The sequence below is a fragment of the Heptranchias perlo genome, chromosome 25 (assembly GCF_035084215.1).
Source record: "Heptranchias perlo isolate sHepPer1 chromosome 25, sHepPer1.hap1, whole genome shotgun sequence".
NCBI lineage: Eukaryota > Metazoa > Chordata > Chondrichthyes > Hexanchiformes > Hexanchidae > Heptranchias > Heptranchias perlo.
The window spans coordinates 22790069-22817181 of record NC_090349.1 but is presented as its reverse complement, the minus strand read 5'-3'; the positions used below and the strand labels follow the sequence as shown (position 1 = coordinate 22817181).

At 42.2% G+C, this 27113-nt stretch overlaps 1 protein-coding gene across 1 annotated transcript in view; it reads right to left on the bottom strand.

Moving 5' to 3' along the window:
- The window catches only part of si:dkeyp-14d3.1 (transmembrane protein 132C), an 808037-nt gene extending 783662 nt beyond the window's left edge, over window positions 1-24375 (bottom strand). The window contains exon 1 of the mRNA XM_068005754.1: window positions 24105-24375. Coding sequence (XP_067861855.1) covers window positions 24105-24195 — 91 coding nt within the window. The 5' untranslated portion in view covers window positions 24196-24375. The remainder of the gene's footprint in view (window positions 1-24104) is intronic.
- Window positions 24376-27113: the final 2738 nt, after the last annotated feature.

The window sequence follows — 27113 nt, the reverse complement described above, 5'->3', positions numbered from 1 at the left end:
GACGCACCCTTGACCAGTTTTTTAATCTGCCAGGGAGTCTGCCTACATGAAGGAACCAGGGGCAGAGATTAGCTGCAGCAGGCCTGGTGATGACTCGCTGTGACAGACCTCAGTTGCCTGCAGCACCATGTCGAAGCCAGCAGCCTCTTTGCTGGCCAAAGACATTTTTTTTAAAGCGTGTGGCTTGTGCAATGAGGTTTTCTGGCCCTTTAAAATCAAAATAACTCCTCCGTTGCTCATAGGAGCACTGGGTGCCAGAGATGAATAAAGTGTCCCAGCTTCTCTGTGATGTAAATAATGGAATAGACATCGGATGATATATTTCTGTCATTTCACACCAATACAACTGCCTGTATTGTGCGTCTCCCGCCAATTCTGGTGGAAATGCTGGAAGTGGCAGGGAAGAGCAGAGAACAGACAGAACGGCTCTTGAAGAATTTTCTTCCCAAGTCCGCTCGAATGCTACATGGAAACCAGCCCATATGACCATTATTTTTTATTATAGATAAGCTGTCCTCATATTGTTTATTTTGGAGTCTATTTTGACAATGTTGCCTATTATCAATTTAAAATTTACCATTTTTTTTCATTTTACATCTCCAGATTCCCTCTTTTTCCCCTCCACTGAAGTTTTCAGTGAAATTGTTCAGATCAACAAATACCTCAACATCAGTTGTTTATAAGGATTTCTCGTATGCTTTCTAATCTCCCATTTGTTGTCTACATACAGTCTCTGCTGGCTATTTACAGTTTCTGATCTATTTTCAAGAAGGTGTTCCTGAAAGAAGAAAAATTTACTACTGTCTGTTTGTTGCCAAATATGTATTAGTATCAGTGGAAGTTCAGCACCACATCTATAGTAGGAGAGGAATTTGCTCAATTGGAATGTAACGGCTCTATACAAAGCCAAATGCATTGAGAGAGGATGTTTACATTGTATTCACCAATCTCTTGTGGTGTTGCTCGTGGGCTTCTTTTAAAATTTGTTCTCGGATGTGGGCAACACCGGCAAAGCTCCATTTTTCATTGCCAATCCCTGGCCAACCCAAGAAGGTGTTGGTAGGCCTGATGCAGTCTTTGTGGTGATGGTGCTGCCATAATGGTATTAGTTAAGCAATCGACATTTAAGGAATAGTGGTATATTTCCAAGTCAGGATGTTGTGCGACTTGGAGGGGAACTTGTAGATAATGGTGTTCCCATGATCTTGGAGCTTTTCTCCTTCTTAGAATCATAGAATGGTTACAGCATAGAAGGAGGCCATTCAGCCCATCGAGCCAATGCCGGTTCTTTGTAAGAGTAATCCAGTTAGTCCCATTCCCCCGCTCTTTTCCCGTAGCCCTGCAAATTTTTCCCTTCAAGTATTTATCCAATTCCTTTTTGAAAGCCACAACTGAATCTGCTTCCAGATCATAACTATGCGCTGTATAAAAAAGTTTTCCTCATGTCACCTTTGGTTCTTTTGCCAATCACCTTAAATCTGTATCTTCTGGTTCTCGACCCTTCCACCAACGAAAACAGTTTCTCTTTATTTACTTTATCTAAATCCTTCATAATTTTGAACACTTCTACCAAGTCTCCTAACCTTCTCTGCTCTAAGGAGAACAACCCCAGCCTCTCCAGTCTATCCACGTAACTGAAGTCCTTCCCTGGAATCATTCTAGTAAATCTTTTCTGCACCCTCTCTAAGGCCTTCACATCCACCCTAAAGTGCGATGCCCAGAATTGTACACAATACTCCAGTTGTGGCCGAACCAGTATTTTATAAAGGTTCAATATAACTTCCCTGCTTTTGTACTCTGTGCCTCTATTTATAAAGCCCAGGATCCCGTATGCTTTTTTAACCACTTTCTCAAACTGTCCTGCCACCTTCAAAGATTTGGGAACATATACCCCCAGGTGTCTCTGTTCCTGCACCTCCTTTAGAATTGTACCATTTATTTATTTTGCTTCTCCTCGTTCTTCCTGCCAAAATGTATCACTTCGCACTTCTGCATGAGGGCAATGCAGTTGATGTGGTGTATATGGACTTTCAAAAGGTGTTTGATAAAGTTCTGCAAGGTAGGCTTACCATCAAGATTGCGGCCCATGGAATAAAGGGGGCAGTAGCAACATGGATACAGAATTGGCTAAGTGACAGGAAACAGAGAGTAGTGGTGAATGATTGTTTTTTAGACTGGTGGGAGGTGTACAGTGGTGTGCCCCAGGGATCGGTGCTGGGACCACTGCTTTTCTTGATATATATTAATGACTTGGGTGAACAGGGCACAATTTCAAAATTTGCAGATGACACAAAGCTTGGAAGGGTAGTAAACAGTGAGGAGGATAGTGATAGACTTCAAGAGGATATAGACAGGCTGGTGGCATGAGCGGACACGTGGCAGATGAAATTTAACGCAGAAAAATGCGAAGTGATACATTTCAGTAGGAAGAACAAGGAGAGGCAATATAAACCAGAGGGCACAACTCTAAAAGGGGTACAGGAACAGAGAGATCAGGGGGTATATGTGCACAAATCGTTGAAGGTGGCAGGACAGGTTGAGAAAGCGGTTAAAAAAGTATACGGGATCCTGGGCTTTATAAATAGAGGCATAGAGTACAAAAGTATGGAACTCATGATGAGCTTTTATAAAATATTGGTTCGGCCACAACTGGAGTATTGTGTCCAGTTCTGGGCACCGCACTTTAGGAAAGATGTGAAGGCCTTAAAGAGGCTGCAGAAGAGATTTATTAGAATGATTCCAGGGATGAGGGGCTTTACTTACATGGATAGAGTGGAAAAGCTGGGGTTGTTCTCCTTGGAACAGAGTCAGTTGTGAGGAGATTTGATAGAGGTATTCAAAATCATGAAGGGTCCAGACGAGTAGAGAGAAAGAAACCATTCCCATTGGCGGAAGGGTCAAGAACCAGAGGACATAGATTTAAGGTGACTGGCAAAAGAGCCAAAGGTGACATGAGGAAAAAAATTTTTACACAGTGAGTGGTTAGGATCAGGAATGCATTGCCTGAGGAGGTGGTGGAGGCAGATTCAATCATGGCCTTCAAAAGGGAACTGGATAAGTACTTGAAAGAAAAATAATTTGCACAGCTACGGGGCTAGGGCAGGGGAGTGGGACTAGCTGGATTGCTCTTGCATAGAGCCTGCACGGACTCGATGGGCCGAATGGCCTCCTTCCATGCTGTAACTTTTCTATGATTCTCTGCGTTAATTTCATATGCCACGTGTCCACGCATTCCACCAGCCTGTCTATGTCCTCTTGAAGTCTATCACTATCCTCCTCACTGTTTATTACACTTCCAACTTTTGTGTCATCTGCAAATTTTAAAATTGTGCCCTGTACACCCAAGTCCAAATCATTAATGTATATCAAAAAAAGCAGTGGTCCTCGTACCGACCCCAGGGGAACACCACTGTATACCCTCCTCCAGTCCAAAAAACAACCATTCATCACTACTCTCTGTTTCCTGTCACTTAGCCAATTTCATATCTATGCTACCACTGCCCCTTTTATTCCATGGGCTTCAATTTTGCTGACAAGCTTATCATGTGGCACTTTAGCAAACGCCTTTTGAAAGTCCATTTGCACAACATCAACCACATTGCCCTCATCAACCCTCTCTGTTACCTCATCAAAAAACTCAATCAAGTTAATTAAACACAATTTGCCTTTAACAAACCTTTATTAATCCACACTTGTCCAAGTGACTATTAATTTTGTCCCGGATTATTGTTTCTAAAAGCTTCCCGAGGTTAAACCGTAGTTGCCGGGTTTATCCTTACACCTCTTTTGAACAAGGGTGTAACATTTGCAATTCTTCAGTCCTCTGGCACCACCCCCATATCTAAGGAGGATTGGAAGATTATGGCCAGCACCTCTGCAATTTCCACCCTTACTTCCCTCAGCAACCTAGGACGCATCCCATCCAGGCCAGGTGACTTATCTACTTTAAGTACTGCTAGCCTTTCTAGTACCTCCTCTTTATCAATTTTTAGCCCATCCAGTATCTCATCTACCTCCTCTTTTACTGTGACTTTGGCAACATCTTCTTTCTTGGTAAAGACAGATGCAAAGTATTCATTGAGTACCTCAGCTATGCTCTCTGCCTCCATGTGTATTTCTCCTTTTGGTCCCTAATCGGCCCCACCCCTCTCCTTCCTAACCGTTTATTATTTATGTGCCAATAGAAGACTTTTGGATTCCCTTTTATGTTGGCCACCAGTCTATTCTCAGACTCTCTCTTTGCCCCTCTTATTTCCTTTTTCACTTCTCCTCTGAACTTTCTATATTCAGCCTGGTTCTCACTTGTATTATCTGTCATACAACCCCTTTTTCTGCTTCATCTTACTCTCTACCTCCTTTCTTAGTGATAAAGGTTGTGGGACTGAGAAGTGCTGTCAAAGTAAGCACGGTGAGTTGCTGCAGTGCATCCTCTAGGTAATATATACTACAGCCACAGTGCACCAGTGGTGAAGGGGTGAATATCGAGACCAGTGGCAGAGGCATCGATCAAGTGGAGTGCTTTGTCCTGGAGGGTGTTGAGCTTAATGAATGGGTGCAGTTGCAAGTACATTCAGGTGAGTATTCCATCGCACTCCTGACTCAAGCCTCGTGGAGAGGCTTTAAGGGATCAAGAGATGAGCCAGTCGTTGAAGATTACCCAACCTCCGCCTTATCTTGTAGCCATGGTGTTGACATTTGGTCCAGTTAAGCTTCTGGTGAGTGGTGACCCTCGGGATGTTGATGATGGGGGACTCATAGCAGCTTTCAATTGATGCTGCTAGGTATAGTACAGAGAGAAGGGAAGAAAAAAAGCATACCTCAGAAAAAGTGTTCTTTTTAGGGAAAAAAACATTTTAAGAGTTTGCTGTGTGAATTTTTAGTTGGAAAAGTTCCCTTTTCTAGCTAAAACAACCCACAATTTTCTGAATGCAGGAATATAGTAAGACCATTAGCCACATAAAATGTTAACCAATTGAGACTACCACTAAAGCTCTCTATTTACCAGCCTCAAGATATTGAGCTCCTCGGGTTCAGCAAAGCCAGTATTATTTCAGCCAGTGGGATTGCATTTACTGCACAACAATCAGTGCACAAACACCTCCAGTTACTGGTTCAAGGTCTGTGCTTGCCAAGATACTCCAGAATGGATGAATGCTACATCTCATTTACAATTCAACCACAACAAAGCAAATGGAGACTGCACTGACGGCCAGAAGACTAAAGAGGTGGAAATATCTAATACAAAAGTGAAAGCACAACCCTTAAGAGCTATTTGCACTCCACGTACTATCTGCTGACTGACAGACTCAGTCCATTTAATCAGCTCTTCTCACTGACCTTTAATCATTAGCAAGCATGTCGATCAATGAGAGTATTGTTATGGTTGTTCCTTAAAGGGGCACCATCTTGGTGAAAAAGTATCTGGTAAACCTGGTTTAATTTGATTAAATGCAAAAAAATAAAATGATGTAGATTATTTTGGAAGACATTATTTCCATATAGCATTGTCATGACACGTGGCTCTCCTTCCTTCCCAAACATAAATGCCCAGATTTTCCTGTCAAAATAACTGAGAGACTAACTGCGTTCACCGTTAATTACGCGCAGATGGCACAGCAACTTCAGGCGAGGGGCAGATGCGCAGTTAAACGCGAAAATCCAGAAGTTGCTGTCCGAGATGTGCCGCTCCGCTGTTAGCTTTGCAAAAATGGCATTTCACTGTCTTACTCACCATTGAAATTCCTGTACTGGCATGTTGGATACAAACTAAACTCACCACAGAAAGTTAGAGCTTGTCCATTTCAGTCTAAGTACCCTTTTTAACGGTGTGATGAGTGCAAATTACTGCCAAATAATACCTCTGGCACTGAAAATTAACTATTATAAGGGTGGAGTCTCATTCCTTCAGCTTTGAATTGTTGTTGGAGATTTTTTTTTAAAATGTAAATTACATTTTTTTTTTACTTTTTCTTTCTGTGTCTTTTTTCTCTCTGTCTTAATCCATTCTTTCTTTCCCTCTCTTTATTTCTCTGTCTGTACCTGATTTTGACATTGAATTCACTATTCTAACTTACACTACCTGGTTCAGATGCTGAGCTGGTCATTTCACAATCCTTCAATCTGTTGCTTGCCCTGTTCACACAGATCCCAGATGCCCTGTAGAGGGCTCCAAGAGTTTCCATCTCCCATTTCCAGCAACTTCCATTGCAAGATCTTACAGAGATTAAATGGGCAAAGGCAAGTCTAACTAATGGTGGACGCCATTCATTGACCGGCTGCAGCAAATTCTGGCCCAACATTTCAGTGATGATTTCACACAGTGCTTCTTTAAAACTTCTTACAAATTTTGCATAATGGTAATACTGTAAAAGGTAGTAGTATCTGTATTTGTCCTGTGGTAATTGTGCTTAGAGATTGTGGGCTCAATTTTCGGACGTCCAAGACGGCAGGTTCGTGGCGGGTGGGCTCCGAAAATCGGGGATTCCCGGGGCGGGTCCAGAGCCCGGCTCCAACCCGCCCACTTCCGGATTCCCCAGTGATGCGCGCGCAGCCCCCGCATGTGGGACTCCCACCGGCAATTCAAGCCAGCGGGATCCCACTTAAACCAATTAATTAGATAGTTCAGGTCGTTTGCAGATCTGATTTGTAGGATATTTTAGGAGGGGTGAGATTTTCAACTCAAATGAGCGTGTTTCCCGTACTGGGGGAAACACTCCCAGCTGGAATGGACGTGTTGCAGCCACCAGCCTGTGGCAGCTGCAAAGGTCCATTTGACAGGTGGTGGGGGAGGCCCTCACTCATTGCAGGAGGCCACTCTGTCACTTTGGACAAAGTTTGGCCTCCACCACCCTCCTCCTGACAATAAAATTCACAAACTTGCAACCTTAACCCCAGTGTGCAGACACATGTACCTACCTTGTGGACCCCCTCAAATGTACATCTTCCGGATGGGGGCCGCCGTAGCTACAGTCATGACCTCCTCGGAGGACGAACAGCATCACCAGCCTCGCCGGCCTCTGACACGTGGAGCTCCACAACACAGTGCTGTGACACATCCACATCCAGCAGGAGGGAGGGCAACCGCAGAGAGAGATGCGCGCAGAAGGTACTACCCTCGCCACAGGGTCTACAGACCGAGGCTCAGCTTCCTGGACCTCTCTGAGCAGCAGTCCACACGGAGGCTCAGAGTCACTCGACATGTAGTCATGGACATCTGCAGCCTCCTTCATGCCAAGCTGCTCCCGGCTGGCCCGAGCACCATCTTCTTACCTGTCGCTGTCAAAGTCACCACTGCCCTCAACAACTTCTCCTCCGCATCCTTCCAGGGTGCCACCGGGGACATCGCCGACATCTCTCAGTCGTTTGCACAAAACAGCCCTGCAAATACACCTACACCCACTCTGCAGTGACACAATGGGTGGCATCAGTTGTGGGTCTTCATGGTGATCCTCAGGAAAGAGCATTATTGCACAAACCAGAGAAGATTCGCAAAGACATGGCAGTAGTGGTGACAATATAATATGTTACGTGAGTTGATCAGAAATCAAATATAAGTAACACCCATGACAAACCCTCAAACACCCTTGCGCATCCCCTTCATGCTCACGACACGTTTGCCTTATGCCTCCTACTGCACATATGTGATGCATGCCCTGTGGCTGCAGCACAGGTAGTGGCAGGTTGGGTGGGGCTGACCATGAAAGAGATGCATGAGAGGGTGAGTATGAGACGGAGCCATGAGATTGTATGAGGATTAGGTTGAGTGGTAGAGGTGAGTAAGTGCAGGTAAGATGAGGATGAGTTTTGAGTGGGTGTGAGGAGTGATGTGATAGAGTAGTGTTGGCAGTGCAGAAGGAGATGTGGGGTGGGGGCGGTGATGTGGCAGACGGAGTGGAGGAGAATGAGTAAGTGTACTCACTTCGGCTGACCTACTTAGGTCATTGAAGCGCCTCCTGCACTGTATGCAGGTGCGTGATATGTTGATGGCGCTGGTGACCTCCTCTGCCACCTCAAGCCAGGCCTTCGTGGTGGCAGAGGCAGGCCACTTCCGCCCATCTGCCAGGGAGAAGATCTCTATCCTCCCCCTCCTCCTCACCCCATCCAGTAGGACCTGGAGTGAGGCATCATTAAACCCGGGAGTAGCCTTCCCCCGGGGCTGCTTCATGCTGTAATTTTGGCTCCTTTCTGCAGCATCAGTCAGTGGAGGACTGCCCCTTTAAATAGGGCTCCTCCAGCTGGCAGCCTATGATGCGGCTGCACAGTCCACCCGCTGCGCAGCTTTCCAGCGCGAAACCCGGAAGCAAAGGTAAGTGCCTTCAATTAGGGTGCGATCGCGTGCGGACACCCTGAATTCACTGGGCGTGTTACCCATGCGCCCAGTTGACCCCCTGCTGCCAACCCGCCTCCCTACTAAAATCGAGCCCTATGTGTGAACAGCTCAACATAAGCACATATTCAACCCAAGTATGGATTCACTCGTGCTAGGAATATAGGAACAGGAGTAGGTCATTCAGTCCTTCAATTAGATCATGGCGGATTTAATTCCATCTACCCCCACTTAGTTCCTTAGCCCTTAATACCCTTCCCTAACAAAAATCTATCAACCTCAGTTTTGAAATTTTCAGTTGACCCCCAGCCTGAACAGTTTTTTGGAGGAGTGAGTTGCAGATTTCCACAACCCTATGTGTGAAGAAGTGCTTTCTGACATCACCCCTTAACGACCTAGTTCTAATTTTAAAGTTATGTCCCCTTGTTCTGGATTCCCCCACCAGAGAAAAGAGTTTCTCTCTATCTACCTTATCAACTCCTTTGATCACCTTAAACACCTCTATTAGATCACCCCTTAATCTTCTATATTATATGTTGCATAGTATGTGAGTCCAGCATAATCTTTACACACATGATCCTGATCCAAGTCTAAAATGTTCTCTTGATTATCAAGATTTGAATGCTGAGCACACTGATTGTAGCTAATCTAACATCAAATTTATACTAGAAAAAGCAGTACATTTATCACAGACCTTCCCTTTTGTTCTTTCCTCCCCTCCCTCCACCCCCCCCCCCCTTCCCTGGCTCTGTACTTGCTTAAAAATCTGTTAACTCTTTCACATCTTCCAGTTCTGACGAAAGGCCTTCGACCTGGAACGTTAACTCTGTTTCTTTCTCCACAGATGCTGCCTGACTTGCTGAGCTTCTCCAGCATTTTCTGTTTTTAGTTCAGATTTTCAGCATCCGAGTATTTTGCTATTCATTTAAGTCTAACCACTTCCGTGTGGAAAAGTGTTTTTGTTAAAGAGGGCTCCGACTATAAGGATGCATTTTTAAAGATAAGTAACTTCAACATCCTTTTTGTTTATTTCCAATCTAAAATTTTTATTTTTATTTCTCCTCCATTTTTTTTCATCTGGTAAACGTGTTGGCTGCTTACTGATGTACAGTTACACAGGTGCCAAGTATCCTCTGGTAACCAGTCTCGGTGGCAATTATTCATGTTTGACCCCATTGTCAAGTTGATTGATTACATGGGGCATCAAAGCAAGCCCTATCCTGTCCTCACCCAATGTCCACACTTGCACTTGCAACAGGGGTCACTGGATGATTAACAGAAACGGGAACTCTGGCTGATTTCCCCTCTCCACACGTGGGCACTGGCGCCAATTGTAGCGCTCCTACCGCCACTCCCGCTGACCTCAACACAACGTTTTGATGAAAGTGACTGAGAGATTCTCTCTTTGAGGGTTTGCTGTTCAGACTGAACCGCTGGACGAATGACTAAATAGGCTGGAGACATAAGACGAGCAAATTTGTTATTTTTGCAGCAGTTTAATCAAACTCTTGGTCCAGGTGTAACATTCCCTGGCAAACATGCATTGATCAGCATTCAACCGTATTTGGGTAATCCATATAGATTACAGACTATGGGTACTGTGTAATAAGTTTGACGTCACAGCTAAATTATATTATTTTCCATTGCACAGCTATTAGTTACAATGCTACATCCAGGAATGTGAGAATTAACTGAGGGAACAGTAAAAGCAGCAATTAACTAAACTCAATTATTACTGCATGTTCCAAATGATTGGATAAGAACAGAAGAAAAGCAGAGAATGAGAAAAGACCATTTGGCCCATCAAGCCTGTTTCTTCCACAGATCGCGTACAATCTGCTGTACCACGGATTCTACCTGATCCAACAAAAGCTTCTGCAAAGTTCTCCCTGTCCTCTCAAAAGATAACCAAGCATAACTCCAGACCATACATTTAACCTTATATCCTACATTATTTATCTTTCCAGAAATGGTTTAAAAGTAAGCCACAGAATAAGAAGAATATCATACACTAACAGCGGACTACAGGCCTTTCCTCATGTGAAAGTCCCTTGTAATTTGCAACTGCAGTGTTTCTGACTTAAGAGTTTGTTGACTGATGAAAGAATTCTTACAATTGAGGTCAAACAATGTAATATTGCAGATGACTTCCCATAAGTCCAATTTCATGCTGATGATGTCTTTTACAAATATAGGGGGTGATGTTAACCATCAAGAACGGGTGGGTTGGGGGCGGGCGGGAGTTGAAAATAGTTGTTTTTTGGGTCGTGACTGCAACCCAGCTTCACTTCTGGGTTTAACATGGGTGTGTAGAAGTACAGGCTTCCCACTGGAAATGCAAAGTCCGCAAATTTTGCAGTTGCGACCCAAAAAAACAATTATTTTCAACTCCCACCCAAACCAACCCACCCGATCTTGAGGGTTAAAATCACTCCCAAAGTCTTTTAAAATTTTTTTGCATTCATTTCTTTAAAGGTAAAATTAATATCTACACTGTGTGATGATATCACCAGTCTGACAGGCATACAGAATAAATTACATTATATCAGCACTGTATCTATACAAATCTTATAGTGAGTAATTTGGCTCAGGTATTGTATGGTTATGACCATTTCCCTATTTATTACCCTTTACATTCAGCACACTTCACTGCATGTTTGTGTTAAGCTTGTAATGTTTGCTCAGATAACCACATTTACAGCTGAGATCTGAGGCACAGTGAGATTCTTTGTTCTGTTCTGTGTGGCTCATTCATAGTGCATTCTGCATGGAAAACTAGTGAAAATCTAACCACTTTGACCATTGCAGTTAACCAGTTAAGCTTAATATATAGCATACCATCCTTCTTTTGTCTAAAGAGTGAAATAAAACAGATGATATTTTAAGTAGAAACACTTCTATCCAAGTACATAATGTTTATAATACTCACAAGAATAAAATAAATCAAGTACAGATGTATACTTCGGGAGATGCCTCAAGTGCATTTCCAAACAGATTTTATGCTCGAGTCCAGTTGAGTGAACAGCCCATTTGCCAAAATAATTATTCACTTGACAATAATTCTCTTTGAAGGACAGGTTACTCCCCTTCAGAAATATTCTTACATTTTACCCCACGTATCAATTTTGGATGAAGTAGTAACACTGGAAGGGGAAATCTTCATGAGACTAATTTTCCTTCTTGGCTAGGAAGTCTACTTCTTGTCCCTAAAAGGAGCTAACTGAAAGTAGCAATATAGAAAATTACTGTCGATGATAGCAGCAAATGAACACTAAGCGCATTCAAATGAAACTCTTCTGTCTGCTATTTTAACACAGGCATTAACCGGTTTATTTTAAATGAGCCAACCCCTCCACTAAACTAGCTGACAGAGGAATGTCATGAATACTTTGTGTTTATCCACTGATATTGCCAACAGTAATTTCCAGGCTATGGAATATTTCCTGGGTTTGGGAAAAAATGGGAGAACTGTCTATTTTATGATCCACTAATGAAACACTGCGAACAGGTGGATTTGAGATGATTTCTGAGAAGGCAACTGAAATGGCAAGAATGAAAAAAAACAGCAGCCAATAATGACACACCTGTAACAATGATCGTTGAACATTTCTCAAGCAGCTAACAAGCCTCTTAACAAGTATAGAATCAAAGTTTATTTATCCGGTTGTGCAGCATGCAAAAGCTGTGGAGAATGGCTGCACAAAATGTAAGAAAAGCTTAATTTTCAGAAAAGGCTCTGGACCTGTTGATAAATACAAGTGAAGATTGCAGGATTACATATATTATATTTACCACCCCACAGTGGGAGAAAGAATGTACTGCATGAAGGAGTTTTAATGGACAACTTCATCTTATCTCAATCCCTATGTTTTTATGTTCTAAGCTAGCTAAACTTGTACAAATTTAGAGATTGCAGTGTGGAATAGATGTGCCTCCAGGCATGAAACAGCTCACTTTTTTTTAACAGGCTATTGCAGAATTGTTTAGGAGGGGGAGCTCAAATGGCATGAAACCAGTGGAGATTGAAGGAGATATTCTATGATTTGCACAATATATTACATCAAGTTTATACACAGTAATTATGCACGATACTGCATATCATGACCATGCGGTACCTGAATGGATAAGTGTGTTTACTTATTCGGATTGTACCATCTGCTCTCTTCACACAGCAATGAGAAACCAGTCACACCACAATCTGAAGAACACCACTCACCAGAGCTCTAAATGTCACCACCCCATCTTGAAGCAAGACACCGGCACAGATGTATACACTGCATGAGAAGTAGTTAGTGATGCTGATAAAGAAGCATAGAGTGAGTCACGGAGCACTCATTGGTGAGAAAATGATAACCAGTCTTGCCAACCGTCAAATTTTTATGCTGACATCTGTGTTTTGGGGCCCAAATCAATGCAACCAGGCCTCCTCTGTCCACCTGCTCTTGCTTTTCAGAGTCCGGTGTGGAGAGATCCCACTCCTCCTCTTCACATGCTTCAGCACTAATGGCCTACACCGTTGCCTCTATGTGATGTAGGCAGAAACTGTCACAAGAATGAAAGTTGCAGCCTGCAGTAAACCGAGGTGGCAACCCAACAATTAACATTGGAAGTGCACAAAGACGAGGAACAGGACCTTTCTTTTGCATAAGCCACCAGATTCAGTAGGAGAGGATGGGCAAATGGATGCCAAAGGGATGGGAAAGAATGCATGGCAATGGGAAGGGAAGGAGCAAACTGAATGGTTAGGGGGAGAAGGGGTATAATGCATAGCAAGGGGAAGTATCTGGGGATGGGAGGGGGAAACAGTGGATGGCAGTGAAAGATGAGAGCGAGGGAAATTGATGGCAATGGAGGAGAAGGTAAATGGGTGGAAATATAGGGAAAGGGGCAGAAACTGGGAACATTTCTTTGGGGGAAGAGGAAGAGGGGAGAAGGTGGGAGCAGTGCTTTGGGGGAGGGGAGGAAGGAGAGTCCCAGCATTAACAGAGAGTAGGCAGGAAGAGTGTTAGCATGAAATCTGGTAGGGAGCAAGAAAGGGAAGAGTAGAAGAAGAGTACTAGATTAAATAGCTTGGAGTTAGAGAAGAGTGCCACATTAAATTGATAAGGGAGAGGGAGAAGAGTATGATCTGGGAGGATTGGAGAAGAAAGTGTCTCTGTGAAAGAGTGAACAGTTTTATGGAGTGTGGTGCCTTTATTAACTGGGTCTGGAGGGGAAGAGATGCCTTTTGTGGACTGGGGCTATGGGGGGAGGTTGGATGTGAGAGAGTGTTGAGGTACCTTTTGGTAAGTAATGGTATGGTTGACCTGTTAATCCAAATATCACAGTGTTTTCTCTTTTTAAAAAAAATAAAAATCTATTATTTCTGAAGTATAAAATAATTAAAATTAACCAGAATGTACCATTTTTAATGTAAACATTCAAAATTTTCCTGGGGAGCATGCCCCAAAACTCCCTAGAAATGTGCCATTATCCTGTGCTGTCAAAATTTGGATTTACTCTTCAGCCTTTATGTACTTGTTTTTTTACTTTACAATGAAGGAATGTTATGTTCACCCGCTACTTTAAAAGATATAAAGCCTTGTTGTCAAATATCAGGACTATTCTTGAGTTGTCGGGGTTTGAGGCTGTTTCAGCTTGTTTAAAGCCAATGGTCAGCTTTTGCTCCTTTTCCCAGTTGGGATTTTTTTTTTATTCGTTCAGGGGATGTGGGCGTCGCTGGCGAGGCCGGCATTTATTGCCCATCCCTAATTGCCCTTGAGAAGGTGGTGGTGAGCCGCCTTCTTGAACTGCTGCAGTCCGTGTGGTGACGGTTCTCCCACAGTGCTGTTAGGAAGGGAGTTCCAGGATTTTGACCCAGTGACGATGAAGGAACGGCGATATATTTCCAAGTCGGGATGGTGTGTGACTTGGAGGGGAACGTGCAGGTGGTGTTGTTCCCATGTACCTGCTGCTCTTGTCCTTCCAGGTGGTAGAGGTCGCAGGTTTGGGAGGTGCTGTCAAAGAAGCCTTGACGAGTTGCTGCAGTGCATCCTGTGGATGGTACACACTGCAGCAACAGTTGGTTGAATTGGAATAATCTGGGGAGGGGCGTGTTGGGGGGGGGGGCCCGATGGTGGAGGCTGTATGTAAGAGAATGATTGCTGAGGTATCTTTTGGGCATGTGATGGTCTGGTACAAAGTAGAGGCCTAGATCACCAAGTGGCCCTTCTGACATGTATGGGGATACAGACCTTAGTGGCACTGCTTTCCATCAGAGAGTGGTGCAGCACCATGACCATATCGAGAAGTCACTTGGCTCCTTGCGCACTACATCTGAAGGTGGTCTGGGTCCACCTCTGTACGCACTGCTGTCTCCCATGTCAAGTTATGGAGCAATGGTTATTTACACTGCAGACTGCCATTGAATATGTGAAGTTACCAGCGGAGATCTGTAACACAGGGCATGTTACATTGAGTTTCATCGAGTCTACAGCACGCAAACAGGCCATTCGACCCAACTGGTTTATGCCGGTGTTTATGCTCCACACGAGCCTCCTCCCTCCCTACTTCATCTAACCCTATCAGCATATCCTTCTATTTCTTTCTCCCTCATGTGCTTATCTAGCTTCCCCTTAAATGCATCTATGCTATTCGCCTCAACAGCTACTTGTGGTAGCGCATTCCACATTCTTACCACTCTTTGGGTAAAGACGTTTCTCCTGAATTCTCTATTGGATTTATTAGCGACTATCTTATATTTATGACTTCTGGTTTTGGACTCTCCCACAAGTGGAAACATTTTCTCTACGTCTACCCCATCAAACCCTTTCATTGGGCCAGAAATCGCGCAGAGCGGTGAGGCAATGCTCACCGTGGCTCCTGCGAATTTAATTAACTTACTGTGGGCTCTGTGGCATCCATTTGCTTGAATTTGAATTTTAAACAAAATGTGCCCCATCAACCCAGCCTCTGAGCAGCGTGAGTTGCTGCACGGCTGGAAACATCTGTGAGAAGAAGACACGCCCACAAAATCTGTCAGGAAGAGAAGTCACGCCCACAGATTCAGGCTGCATTGCTCAATCAGACAAGCAGACTTCATTCATTTAAAGTTAGTGTTCTGGATGTCATTGTAAATAAAAGTTACATTTTTTAAAATAAAAAGCCAAAGAAATAATTGAATTAAATTAAAGAGACAGAAGGGAATTTTTTTTAATTTTTAATTTTAATTTTTTTTTAATGACCAAAAACTATTAAAATAGGGAGTAATATGAGACTCCACATTTTTAAAAGTTAATTTTTGGTTGTTTGGCAGTCATTAAGACTAACCGCACTTTTAAACTTTGTTTAGACCTGGTATTTTTAAGCGTACCTGTTTGGTGGCGTAATTAGTTACTTTGCAGCAGGGCAGATAAGCAAGTTTGCACTTTTTCAATGATTTCTCTGATTGCAGACCGCGATATCCCTTTAATTCGAAGCTGTCATATCACCGGTTCTGCATTTCCTCGTTTTACTATGCATGTGCGAACGCTGGAACTTGCTCCTTCAATTCACCACTAAAAACTGAGAGTGCCGTTGAGCTCCTCCGTTATTTCGGGAGCAATTTCTGGCCCATAATCTTACAGACCTCTATCAGGTCACCCCTCAGCCTTCACTTTTCTAGAGAGAAGAGCCCCAATCTGTTCAGCCTTTCCTGATAAATGTATCCTCTCAGTTCTGGTATCATCCTAGTGAGTCTTTTTTGCACCTTCTCCAATGCCTCTACATCCTTGCTATAATATGGAGACCAGAACTGTGCACAGTACTCCAAGTGTAGTCTAACCAAAGTTCTATACAAGTTTAACATAGCTTCTCTGCTTTTTAATTCTATTCCTCTAGAAATGAATCCCAGTGTTGCTTTGCCTTTTTTATGGCCTTATTAACCTGCGTCACTACATTTAGTGATTTGTGTATCTGTACCCCAAGATGCCTTTGCTCCTCTACCCCATTAAGACACTGATTGTCCAAGCAGTATGTGGCCTCCTTATTCTTCCTACCAAAATGCACCACTTCACACTTATCTATATTGAAATTCATTTGGCAATTACACACCCATTCTGCAAATGTATTAATGTCCTCTTGCATTTTGACTCATCCTTCCTTTGTATTAACTACACCCCCGAATTTGGTGTCGTCTGCAAATTTTGACATTGTACTTCCGATTCCCAAGTCCAAATCGTTACTGTAATTTGTGAACAACATTGGTCCCAGCACTGATCCCACCTTTTGCCAATCTGAGTGGCTACCCTTAACCCCTATTCTCTGTTTTCTGTTTTGTAGCCAGCTTGCTATCCATTCTGCTACCTATCCTCTAACTCCACATGCTCTGACCTCAGTCATGAGTCAACAATTATCGAAGACCTTTTGAAACTCCAAATCTATTACATCTACTAGATTACCCTTGTCTACACTTTCTGTTCCTTCATCAAAGAATTCCAGAAGGTTGGTCAAGCATGACTTTCCCTTCTGAAATTTGTGCTGACTATATTTTATTTTCCTTTTCTAAATGTTTTTCTATTACATCTTTGAATAAATATTCCAATATCTTTCCTACCACCAAAGTTAAGCTAACTGGTCTATAGTTCCCTGGACTTGTTCTATCTCCATTTTTAAATATAGGAATAACATTAGCTGCCTCCAAGTCCTCTGGCACTATTCCCTTTTCTAATTAATTTTTATATATATGTAATAGTGTCTCTGCTATCTCTTCCCTAACTTCTTATAATATGCATGGATACAATCCAGGGGTTTTATCCTCTCTAAGTTTGATTAGTTTATCAATGATCTCCCCCCTTTCTATCTTAAATGTCTTTATATCTTTTTTGATCTCTTCTTCTAATGTCATGTCCACCTTGTTAGTCTCCCTGGTAAATACTGAGGAAAATTAATTATTCAATATTTTGCCAATTTGCTGTCATTACCTGTGAGTTTAGCTTGTGCATCCCTTTTTCATTTGTTATTTATGTGTCTGTAGAATATTTCACTATTTCTTTTTATATTCCTTGATAATTTAATTTCGTAGTTCCTCTTTGCTTTCCTAATTGTTTTTTGATTTCTTTCTTAACCTCTTCGTATTCCCTTTTGTCATCCTCTCCTTTACTGTATATGGACTTTGAATATGTCTTTTTCTTTAGTTTCAATTTTACCCTTATCTCTTTATTCATCCATGTTCTTTCATTATTGACTAGTTTGTTCTTGTTTTTTAGAGGAATATATCTCTCCTGAACTCAACCGATCACCATTTTAAATATTTCCCACTGTTGTTCTATCTCTTTGTCTGTCAATTTTTTTTTCCAGTTTACCTTCCCTGGTTCCATTCTCATCTCCTCAAAATTAGCTTTTTTCCAATCTATTACTTTAGTCTTTGTCTTACTTGTGTCTTGCTCAATCATTATTTTAAACCTTATTATGTTATGATCGCTATTGCCCAGATGTTCCCCTACGCTTACTTCTATTACCTGCTCTGGTTCATTTCCCATTACTAGATCCAGCAGTGATTCCTTTCTTATTGGGCTTCCCACATACTGGGTAAGAAAGGAGTCATGTACACACTGTAAACCCTCCAGTCTCCATTCCCCTTTCCCTACCTCTTCTTGCCAGTTTATTTGGGGGTAGTTGAAATCTCGCATGATTATTATTCAATGTTTTTACTCATTTCATAGATTTGCCTACATATTTCTTCCTCCACTTCGCTTCCATTATTAAGTGGTCTGTAGGATACCCCTATTAACATGTTTGATCCCTTCTTATCCTTTGTCTCAATCCATATGGATTCTGTTCCTATCTTAATATTACTTATGTCCCTTTTTTCTATTGCCATTATGTTGTCTCTAAGTAGTACAGCTACCCGCCCCCCTGCCCCCACCTTCCTTCCCTATCCTTTCTAAGTACGTTTTATCCTGTAATATTTAACTGCCGGTTATATAGTCATGTTTCAGTTATCCCTACTACATCTGGCTCCTTGCTACAAATTATTGCGTCCAGTGACCCCATTTTGTTTCAGATGCTGTGTGCATTGTTGTACAGGCAATTTAATTTGAATTCAATAATTATTCCCCTCACTTTATTTTTAACAGTCATTTTGTACTTATGTTCTATAACTGTATTTGTTCCCTGACTGTTAATGTTACCCTTATTCCTTACCTTGGTCTGACATTTACTCTCATCTCCTATTTCTTTTATCTTCAGACTTATGTTTTCACCAGATCCCTCCCCCTGTCTTACTAGTTTAAAATCCTATCCACAGCCCTGTTTATCCTTTCCGCTAGGACACTGGAATGTCCTCCTTCCCAGACCACTCTTTCAACCACACATTCACCTTCCTGATCTGTCTATTCCTATATCAATTAGCACATGGCTTTGGTAGTAATCCCGAGATTACCACCCGTGAGGTCCTGTTTTCTTTTAAATTTAGTTTCTAACTTCTGATATTCTCTTAGCAGGACCTCCTCCCTTTTCTTCCCTATGTCATTGGTCCCACCATATGACAAACTCCAAGGTGCAGTCATGGCTTGGTTCAGCTCATTTGGAGAATGATTACAAGCAACCATGAGCAAGGGATTACAAGATCTCACTGATGCCCACTCTTCTATGCTCAGACAGATCATTAGGCCTCTTGAAAAGATGCTCCATCAATGGAATGTGTGGAGTGACACAGGAGCAGGTGATTTGCACAGGGAAATTCATCACACACAGGAAGCAAGCACATTGAAATGTACACTACAACTGCACAATGGTATAAAAATTATTTATTTTGCTACATTTTATAGTCTGTGGTTCTTTTCATTGCACAGGAAACAAAGTATCAGTTTGTGCAAAAGGCAGTTGACATCTGAGCTGTCCCTATGACATTAAAGTTCAGGGTAACCGCAGCCATCACTGCCACTGGTAACACATTGCAAATGATTGACTGTCTTCACAGGTCTTTGTGGATCAGGTGGCAAACCTCGATCATAGCGTTCCTGGTTAGTCTGAGCATCCTCATGCACTGCTCTTTCATCTTGCTTAGGTAGCAGGCTCTATTGTAGCAGACACGCTGATTGGGATAGTACCCACTGTGAGTTCTGCACCTCCTAAACACTCCTGGCCCGCGCTCCCCTTCTTATCTACCTTCCAGTATTCATTATACTCTGACAAAAAACTCCTCTCTTTACTTCAGTGCTGGGATAATACCGTAAAAATGTGCTGTTTGTTAAACTTACTGACTTGGAGGAAAGTCAGTTTCTTGATTTGACATACAGCTGCGGAATACTGCACGAGTTCCTCATCAACAAGAAGTAATAAAAATGGCATTTTCCTCTCACTTTGCGCCAAATATTGTTAATCTGTTCTTTTTTGGTCGGGGGAAGAAGTAGGAATCCTCAGAGCAGTGCCATTCACAGACAAATAGTCCATTAGTGCTTTCCAATAGTATTTCACCTCTTTTTTGTTAGCACTATCAAACTATGGAAAATATAGCCCATTGGTACTGTGCAGCACGTTCATCTGCAACGAAAAGTTAATAGGATATATAGTTCACATCATTCTGCAACTCACTGCATTTGGAAAAATGTGAAGAAATGCTTATCATATCAGGCGTGTAATACAAGATAATGCTAAAGGTCACTGAGTGCAATTTAAACTGGAGATGTGTTAAAGGTATGTAATCTGGGCAAAAGGTGTAAGTGAAATGCAGACTTAATCGTCATCCATCAAACTGTAAGATATACAATAGGTTTAATTAGATTAGTATTTTCTTATACGCTATACGGTAAAATTCACTTCTAAAGTTTGTAACTATTTAACAAAGTGGAACAAAACTAGATATATATGCAATTCTGGTGCCTAGTATTGAAAATTTTAAAAGGAAAATGGATTAATTCTTCAGTGGAGAATCAGAAATAAATGGCATTTTATGTCTTCACGTGTCAATGTTATCACCATATGATTACTCAATAAAGCTGCCTTTTCGATCTAGGTGATCTGGATTCTGCTGCATATCTATTTATCCCATGGGGTGTTTCTAATTCCTACAGTCTGCGTACCATGAAGAACTGTGCAGCTTGAATGGAGTTTCAAAGAACAATTTATCTTTGGCTGGACAAAATTAGTCTTCCGTTTCCCATTTGCAGCCTTCAGCAGAAAAAAAAAACAAAGGAGAAAAAGGGCATACAGTGCACAGTCTATAGTATTTCAAGTTATATAAGGACATTGGGAGCCGGGTGTTGGAGTGCATTACAATACAATACGGCGATGCTTTTATCGGAGCATTTAAATTCAGTTCAGACTGATGGGATCTCCCTGATCCTAAGTAAAATGGGCATGGACAACCTCAACCTAGTGGAAACTAGTCCACAGCATAAAAGTACCAATAATTTGGCACAAATTGACCATCTTATTCAGAGCGACCACAATGATGGATGGATGAAATGTCACATTAGTGCCGTATGTATTGCTCTTTTGAGGTAGGAGTTAAGCTGCATTGTCAAGGTAATGTAAAGGCTACTTCACTCTGCATCTAACCTATGCTATAACTGACAGAAGTGGAAGATGCCTTGTCCCACAACATTCTTTCACCGTAATGAACACAAAAATGTTTGCTCAATGTATAAGTAACTTAAAAAATATATTGGGACAAAAATGATATCAGAATTGCTGATTCATGTTAACCATTTCAACTCAGAACCTATGAAACAGTTTACAGAGCAAAATGTGCTTGCCGAGGAGTTGATTACACGAATAGTATGAACGATGTGATTAAGCAGAGAAACCAAGTGCTGCGCCTCACATCCTAATAAACACAGGTCATACAAATGCCGCACTCAAATCCACCTACCAAAGTTGGCCGTGAGTCACTTTGTTACGGGTTTGTGAAATTAAAAGCGTGCATTCATAACAAATCTTTTGATATCAACCAGTAATAAATTTAGACAAGACACATATAACCCCATTAGCAGGTGGGATGGATGAGGCCATCCCCCCATGTAATATTGTTGAAAGAAAAATCAGTCTAAAGCAGGGAGACACACTTTTAAGTGTGGAATTGCTTATTTTTAAATTGGGGCATTAGGGTCCAGCTTCCAGAGGTTGTTCTTTAAGGATCAATATGTATTTTTCCAAACACTATTTCTCAGTTCCCAACTTTGGTACTGCCTTTGTTTTAATTCTTTCCAGAACTTTATTTCCAAACTTAAATTCCTGCCTATTTAACTATGAAATGATTTCATTGCATCATTAAAATAACCTGGGGGAGGGGGGGTTAAGGTGCATCACGTTTTGGGGGGATTTCTAGTAAAGACACCAAAATAGTTTCTCTCCCCTGGATCTTTTAATGGGAAACGGCTAAAAAAAGTCCAAATAGCCACTTTAGACAGAAGTTTAAAAATCAGAAAATGATGGAAATACAAACATCAAAGAGATAAGGGGGGAGCGTTCAGCCAAACCGATGAGTGGATATATAATGAGCCTCTAACCGGGTAATATGCATTGCTCCCCGGATAAAAATGTAGAGTTCACCTCGATCACTTCCCTCTCTTTAAATAGTTGGTGATAATAAATTTCAGACCCCCACCCCCACACTCTTCTCCTCCCCCCTCCCGAAATGAACCCAGGTCTGCGGCATCGCTGGAGGGTTAATGTTGAATTGGGGAAACGTTAAACCCACACCAGCAGTAGTTGCTATCAATCGTGAGAGCTGCTGCTGAGCTTTACTGGGGAATGGAAATATCGACAATAAAACAGCATCTCCTCACTTCAGCTTTCAATAAATGACACTGACTTTTTTTTTTACGTGTTAGAAATTGCAGGGCCGGGGAATGACATTTATCTTGATATATAAATATATATTTTTTTAAAAGGCTCGAGTCTAACGGACAGCTGATAGGAAATGGGATCTTACTGCGTCGCTGTCAGTTGCGACTGTCGGGGAGAGGTGAGAGTGACAGCTCTGAGGCGAGCTGTGTGACTGGAGGTGAGGACGCCGGGCGGCCCTGCTTGTAGCCTCAATAAACCCTCCATATTCCCAGCGCGTTGACAATGGCCCTTGGCGGTCACGCATGGGCGAGCTGAGCCGATTCTCATCAAAAGGAACCGATAACTTTCCACCCATCCGAAGGGTTAATTAAGGTTCTCCAGACAGGGAAAGGGTTTCGGCTGGGTTGCAGTAAGGTGAAGCTATGCGCCTTTCAGGCGTGTGTATGTGTGTGTGTGTGTGCTCACAAGAAATATTCTACTATAACTAGACGCTACCCCCGTGGTTTGTAGCTCTACAGTTCTAATTAGATCCATCCATTGCTGTGCGAACGCACTGACTTTAGCTAAAGGGATCCCTGACAGACTGTGCTAAAAAAGGAGACTGTATCGTCAGGGGAAACGTGTTCAGAAGCAGTCCTGCCATGTTGAGACTCATAATCATAGGGACAAACTTTTTTTAAAAAATAAAAAGTTTGGCGACCCATTGAAAACCGTTAACCTGCTGGCTGACCGTCCTTATAACATTGCAGATCTATTCGTTGTGAGCATGTGATATAGAACGTTTTACAGTTATTTCAGAGCTCATTAAAGTGATAAACTGCTCGATGACAAGTATATTTTCACGAGCAGGTTGGAGTATAGATCGCAGCCCCGATAACAAGTAGAGAGTGGGTCGGATCTCAAAGCTATCGACGCCCAGGTCAGCACTATCCGGATGGGTACAATTATTTCACAGGCTGTGGGAAGGAACGTTAAACATCTTCGCCTGGGCGCAAAATAGTCATTCAGATGGAAAACAATCGCCCCCTGATCTCGGATTAATGAACTCCAAGCAAATCTGACCACCTTCCAGCGGTATTAGCGACCGGCTTACTTTGCGACAGTCGCTGTGGGCATCACTTGACAAAGATTTAATGGCAAATGTAGATGAAGGAGCTCGGTTAGCAAGAATGAACTGTCGAAAAGTCAGCAAGATAAATCGAACATTACTATCTGGGTAACTTGGGTCCGCATCTTTTTAACCTGTCAATATTATTCAGATAAATGTATTTCATGAAGCAAGAAAGCATGTGAATCCGGGCTAATGCACTGAGATTTTTCAATTTCATGCCTGTGAAAGTTGGGATATTAGTATTTCATTAGGAGAGCGGGAGGGGGGGGGGGTCCTTATTTGGGGTGGTTTCGGCTGCTTTACTCGTCCTCGGTCATCAGTTTCCAAATCTCCTGAATTTTTCACACAGTGTCCCCCCCCCCCCCTTTAATATAAAGATAATAAATTCTACAAGAAAACACGCCTGCAAACTTGTAGCTCGAACGTTATTTTTTTTAAAGTGCAGAGTACACAGGTGATCTGAACTGAGTCTCAGTAGCCCACCGGGATTGATGATAATCCTAAAACTCCTTATTCCCACTCCTCACAAGAAAATCCAAGAAGTGGGTCCAGTCAGTCGAATCTTGTCCTTGCATGAGATAAAAGTGCAGTCACTGACAGCGCTATCACCGGGGAGAAGGGGGTTGGTGGTGGTGGGGAGGATGCATTCAGTGACAAGGCTAGCGTCCCAACCGATAGCGATCAGATCTGTGACAGTTACCATAAGACTGAACCACAGCACTGTCATAAACATACGCTGCGAGCTGTCACTAAAGTAGTTTCAATAACAATGCACAAGCCGCTATTTCATGGCAGATAGGACAACAGACTGTCCGTGCTGCAACATTACTCTTTAGATCTAAAGAATAACCACAGATAGAATTCGCCTAACCCATGCTCTAAGTGCAAAACCAAGTTGTCGGTAAACTTCAAACTTACCTTTGCAGAGTAATGCGGCAAAAATCAAAATCAAAATCTCAGCCATGCAAGGGCGAAGAGTAGTCAGCTTTGCAAATCCCAAAGTCCGCATGTTGCCCCAGGAATTATTTGTAATCTCCCCAATGGGACACCTTTAACTATCTCCCGTGACCAGGAGACTTTGAAAAGCTTTGTTTTCTCTTTAAAACTCCATGCACTGTTTAATCCTGTCCATGCCGAGGGCAGTGCGTCTCAAAAGTTGTAGAGAAGCCACACCAAATTGAGAGTGATGAGCCCAAAAGAGAAGAGGAGACGATCAAACCAACTTGTCCCCGCTCCCTTCTGCCTTATCTCCACGATCATGCTCCACTCACTCGCCGCCTTCGCGGAAGTAGCGAGGCCTGCGTGGGATGGGCAGCTCTGCTAACCAATGGACGACTGCAGCTCAGGCAGTGCCACCCTCCGAAAGGGCGGCGCTTGCTGCCGCTTGACCTACGGGAGCAAGACGGAGGCGGGTCGAGCCGCTGTCCTGCCAAGTTGTTCTGGAGTCCGGCAGAGTGGTACGCGGGCGACGGGTGCGCTGTGGTGACCTCGGGCTGCTCCCCTGATATAATAAAGCTCCGGATATCACATCCTTTTCAATCAAAAGTTTTAACCTAACTGTGTAGCTTTCAGAAATCGTTAAAATATGTCATATTTTTACCTGATTGTATTATGTTACACACCGTGTTTGTCCGGTAAGAGTGAGAGTTAGACACTTAAGCTAATGACCTAATTGGGATGATTATGATTGATAAAGGTACTTGTCCCTGTTATCTTGTCATAGTTTCCGTCTGCCCTCTAGTTTTGCTTTTTTTCTGGCATCACTTTGATTCTTTCCTCTTATTCCTAAATTCTGCCCTCCTGTTTGTTTTGCGAGGGTGAACTATCAAATTTTGAATAAACACTACTTCAAAAAGTTAATTCCAGACTCCTTTCACCAATAACAAGCGCCAACACATTTATAGAAAGGTCTATTTTTCCGCCGACGTTTAATTTAGTTTTTAAAAGGTAGTTGTAATTGTACGGTCGCCTTCTGCAAAACTCGCTCAATTTATATTCATTTGACTCACGCTGACTGTAATTCGAAATTAAAAGATTAAATATTTGATAAACTAATTTTATACCAATTGTAAATTAATTACAAAATGCAATTTCCATTCATTAATACATTTGTTTGCTAGGTAGCACCTATCAGTCACGCTTTTCAAATTTTAAAAATTCCTACTCATTAAGCCTAGTTACAGTATTGCAATTATTTATTTGCTTTTACCTGCGTTATTAATGTATTTCTGATTTCAGAATACAGTTCTTGTAGGTAGGCATCTTTTGATATCCACTAATTTTGATAATTAGTTCACGAATAATAAAATCAAGGGGGCTGGGTTCTGGCGAAAGGTTATCGACCTGAAACGCTGTTTCTCACTCCACAGATGCTGCCTGACCTGCTGAGTAGTTCCAGCATTTTCTGTTTTTATTTCAGATTTCCAGCATGCGCTGTATTTTGCTTTTGATTTGGCTGGGTGACTGTCTCGGACAAGGCGTTTCTTAAAAGCCAAATACAACAAAAAGATTCCACTATTCAACAAAACCTTTTTATTTATATCCTATAGACAAGCAACACATTAAGACAGAACATGTACTTAATATTACAGAATCCATTTGATGAACATGCACTAAATTACACTTTGTCTGTAAAGCATTCTGAAGCACCGGACAATTAGGAATGAAGTTTACTGATTGATGTCTCATTTTCAGTGTGATGCAGTGAGTACTGCTGTTAAAATATTTAAAGCTCAGCACTGGATTGGCTCACTTCCCACCTCAAAGTCTCGGGGCTTTATTTCGCTCGCATTTATCTGCAACTGTGAAGTAATTACGACACCTAGTGGTGAGCTTTCATTGTACTGATCTCACAAAACTTAACATTCTCATTCCGAACCCTTGGCTGGCACATCATTGCAGGCAAAACGCTCCTGGGTTTGGGGGAAAAAAGCTTGCTAATTTTGTTAATTCACTAATTACGAATTTAGTTACAGTACTGATATCATTAATCACAAGCAGAGGGCATTAGCGACCATGATGTAAATAATGTTCAATTTTAACAAAATTATGTAAACCTTTTAAAGTAATTATATAATAAAAAGTATACTTCATTAAAATCGCAGTTTGTACTTAACTGAATTACAAAAGCTGTGGAAAGACCACTACTAATAACAGAGGAAAAATGTCCAAGTTGCCCAGGTGAGTAAAGTGCTGATTGCAACCGCCCTCAGCGTCTGGAAACGACCGCCTACAAAAACCCCATGAATGGGCGGAGATACGTCTTTAATACTTGGAACGTTTCTTATGGAAAAAGTGTCCATATTCCAAACTCCGCCTTTGAACACTCTTGTCATTCGATATGTATATCAAAATGGTCCGGCTCAGGTCACAGCATCACCAATATACAGTACAACCCATTAGAATGCCTGCCATGTAGACATTATTGTATTAAAATTCAAAATTGCCAAATCACATCCCAAAACCTGAAGTGTGCATGTTCACACTTCAGCACAAACTAGAGTTGACATGCTCCGAATTCATGGGTGGAGAGGTACCGAATCAGTGGAGGGTGCAGATGAGGTCTCGAAAGAAAGAATTTGCATTCACCACCTCAGGACTTCCAAAGCACTTCGCAGCCAATGAAGTACCTTTGAAATGTAGTCACTGTTAAATGTACTGTAGTGCTTACAAGTAATAGCAGAACAAGTAATGGCAATAGCAGAATTCACTCTTTTGAAGATGGTTGTTCAACGTGAAATAACCTCCTGTTGAGATTTTTTTTCCCTAGCCCTCCTTGGTCCCTCTGCACCACACCATCTGTGATTGAGGGGATAGTTCAGTGTTCTGCACTCCATCTTCCACCAGAACTACTCTGAGACTAGTCACTGAAAGACGTGCAAATACAGACTAGGCTGATTGCATATTCCCTTTGGGAAGCATCAAGTC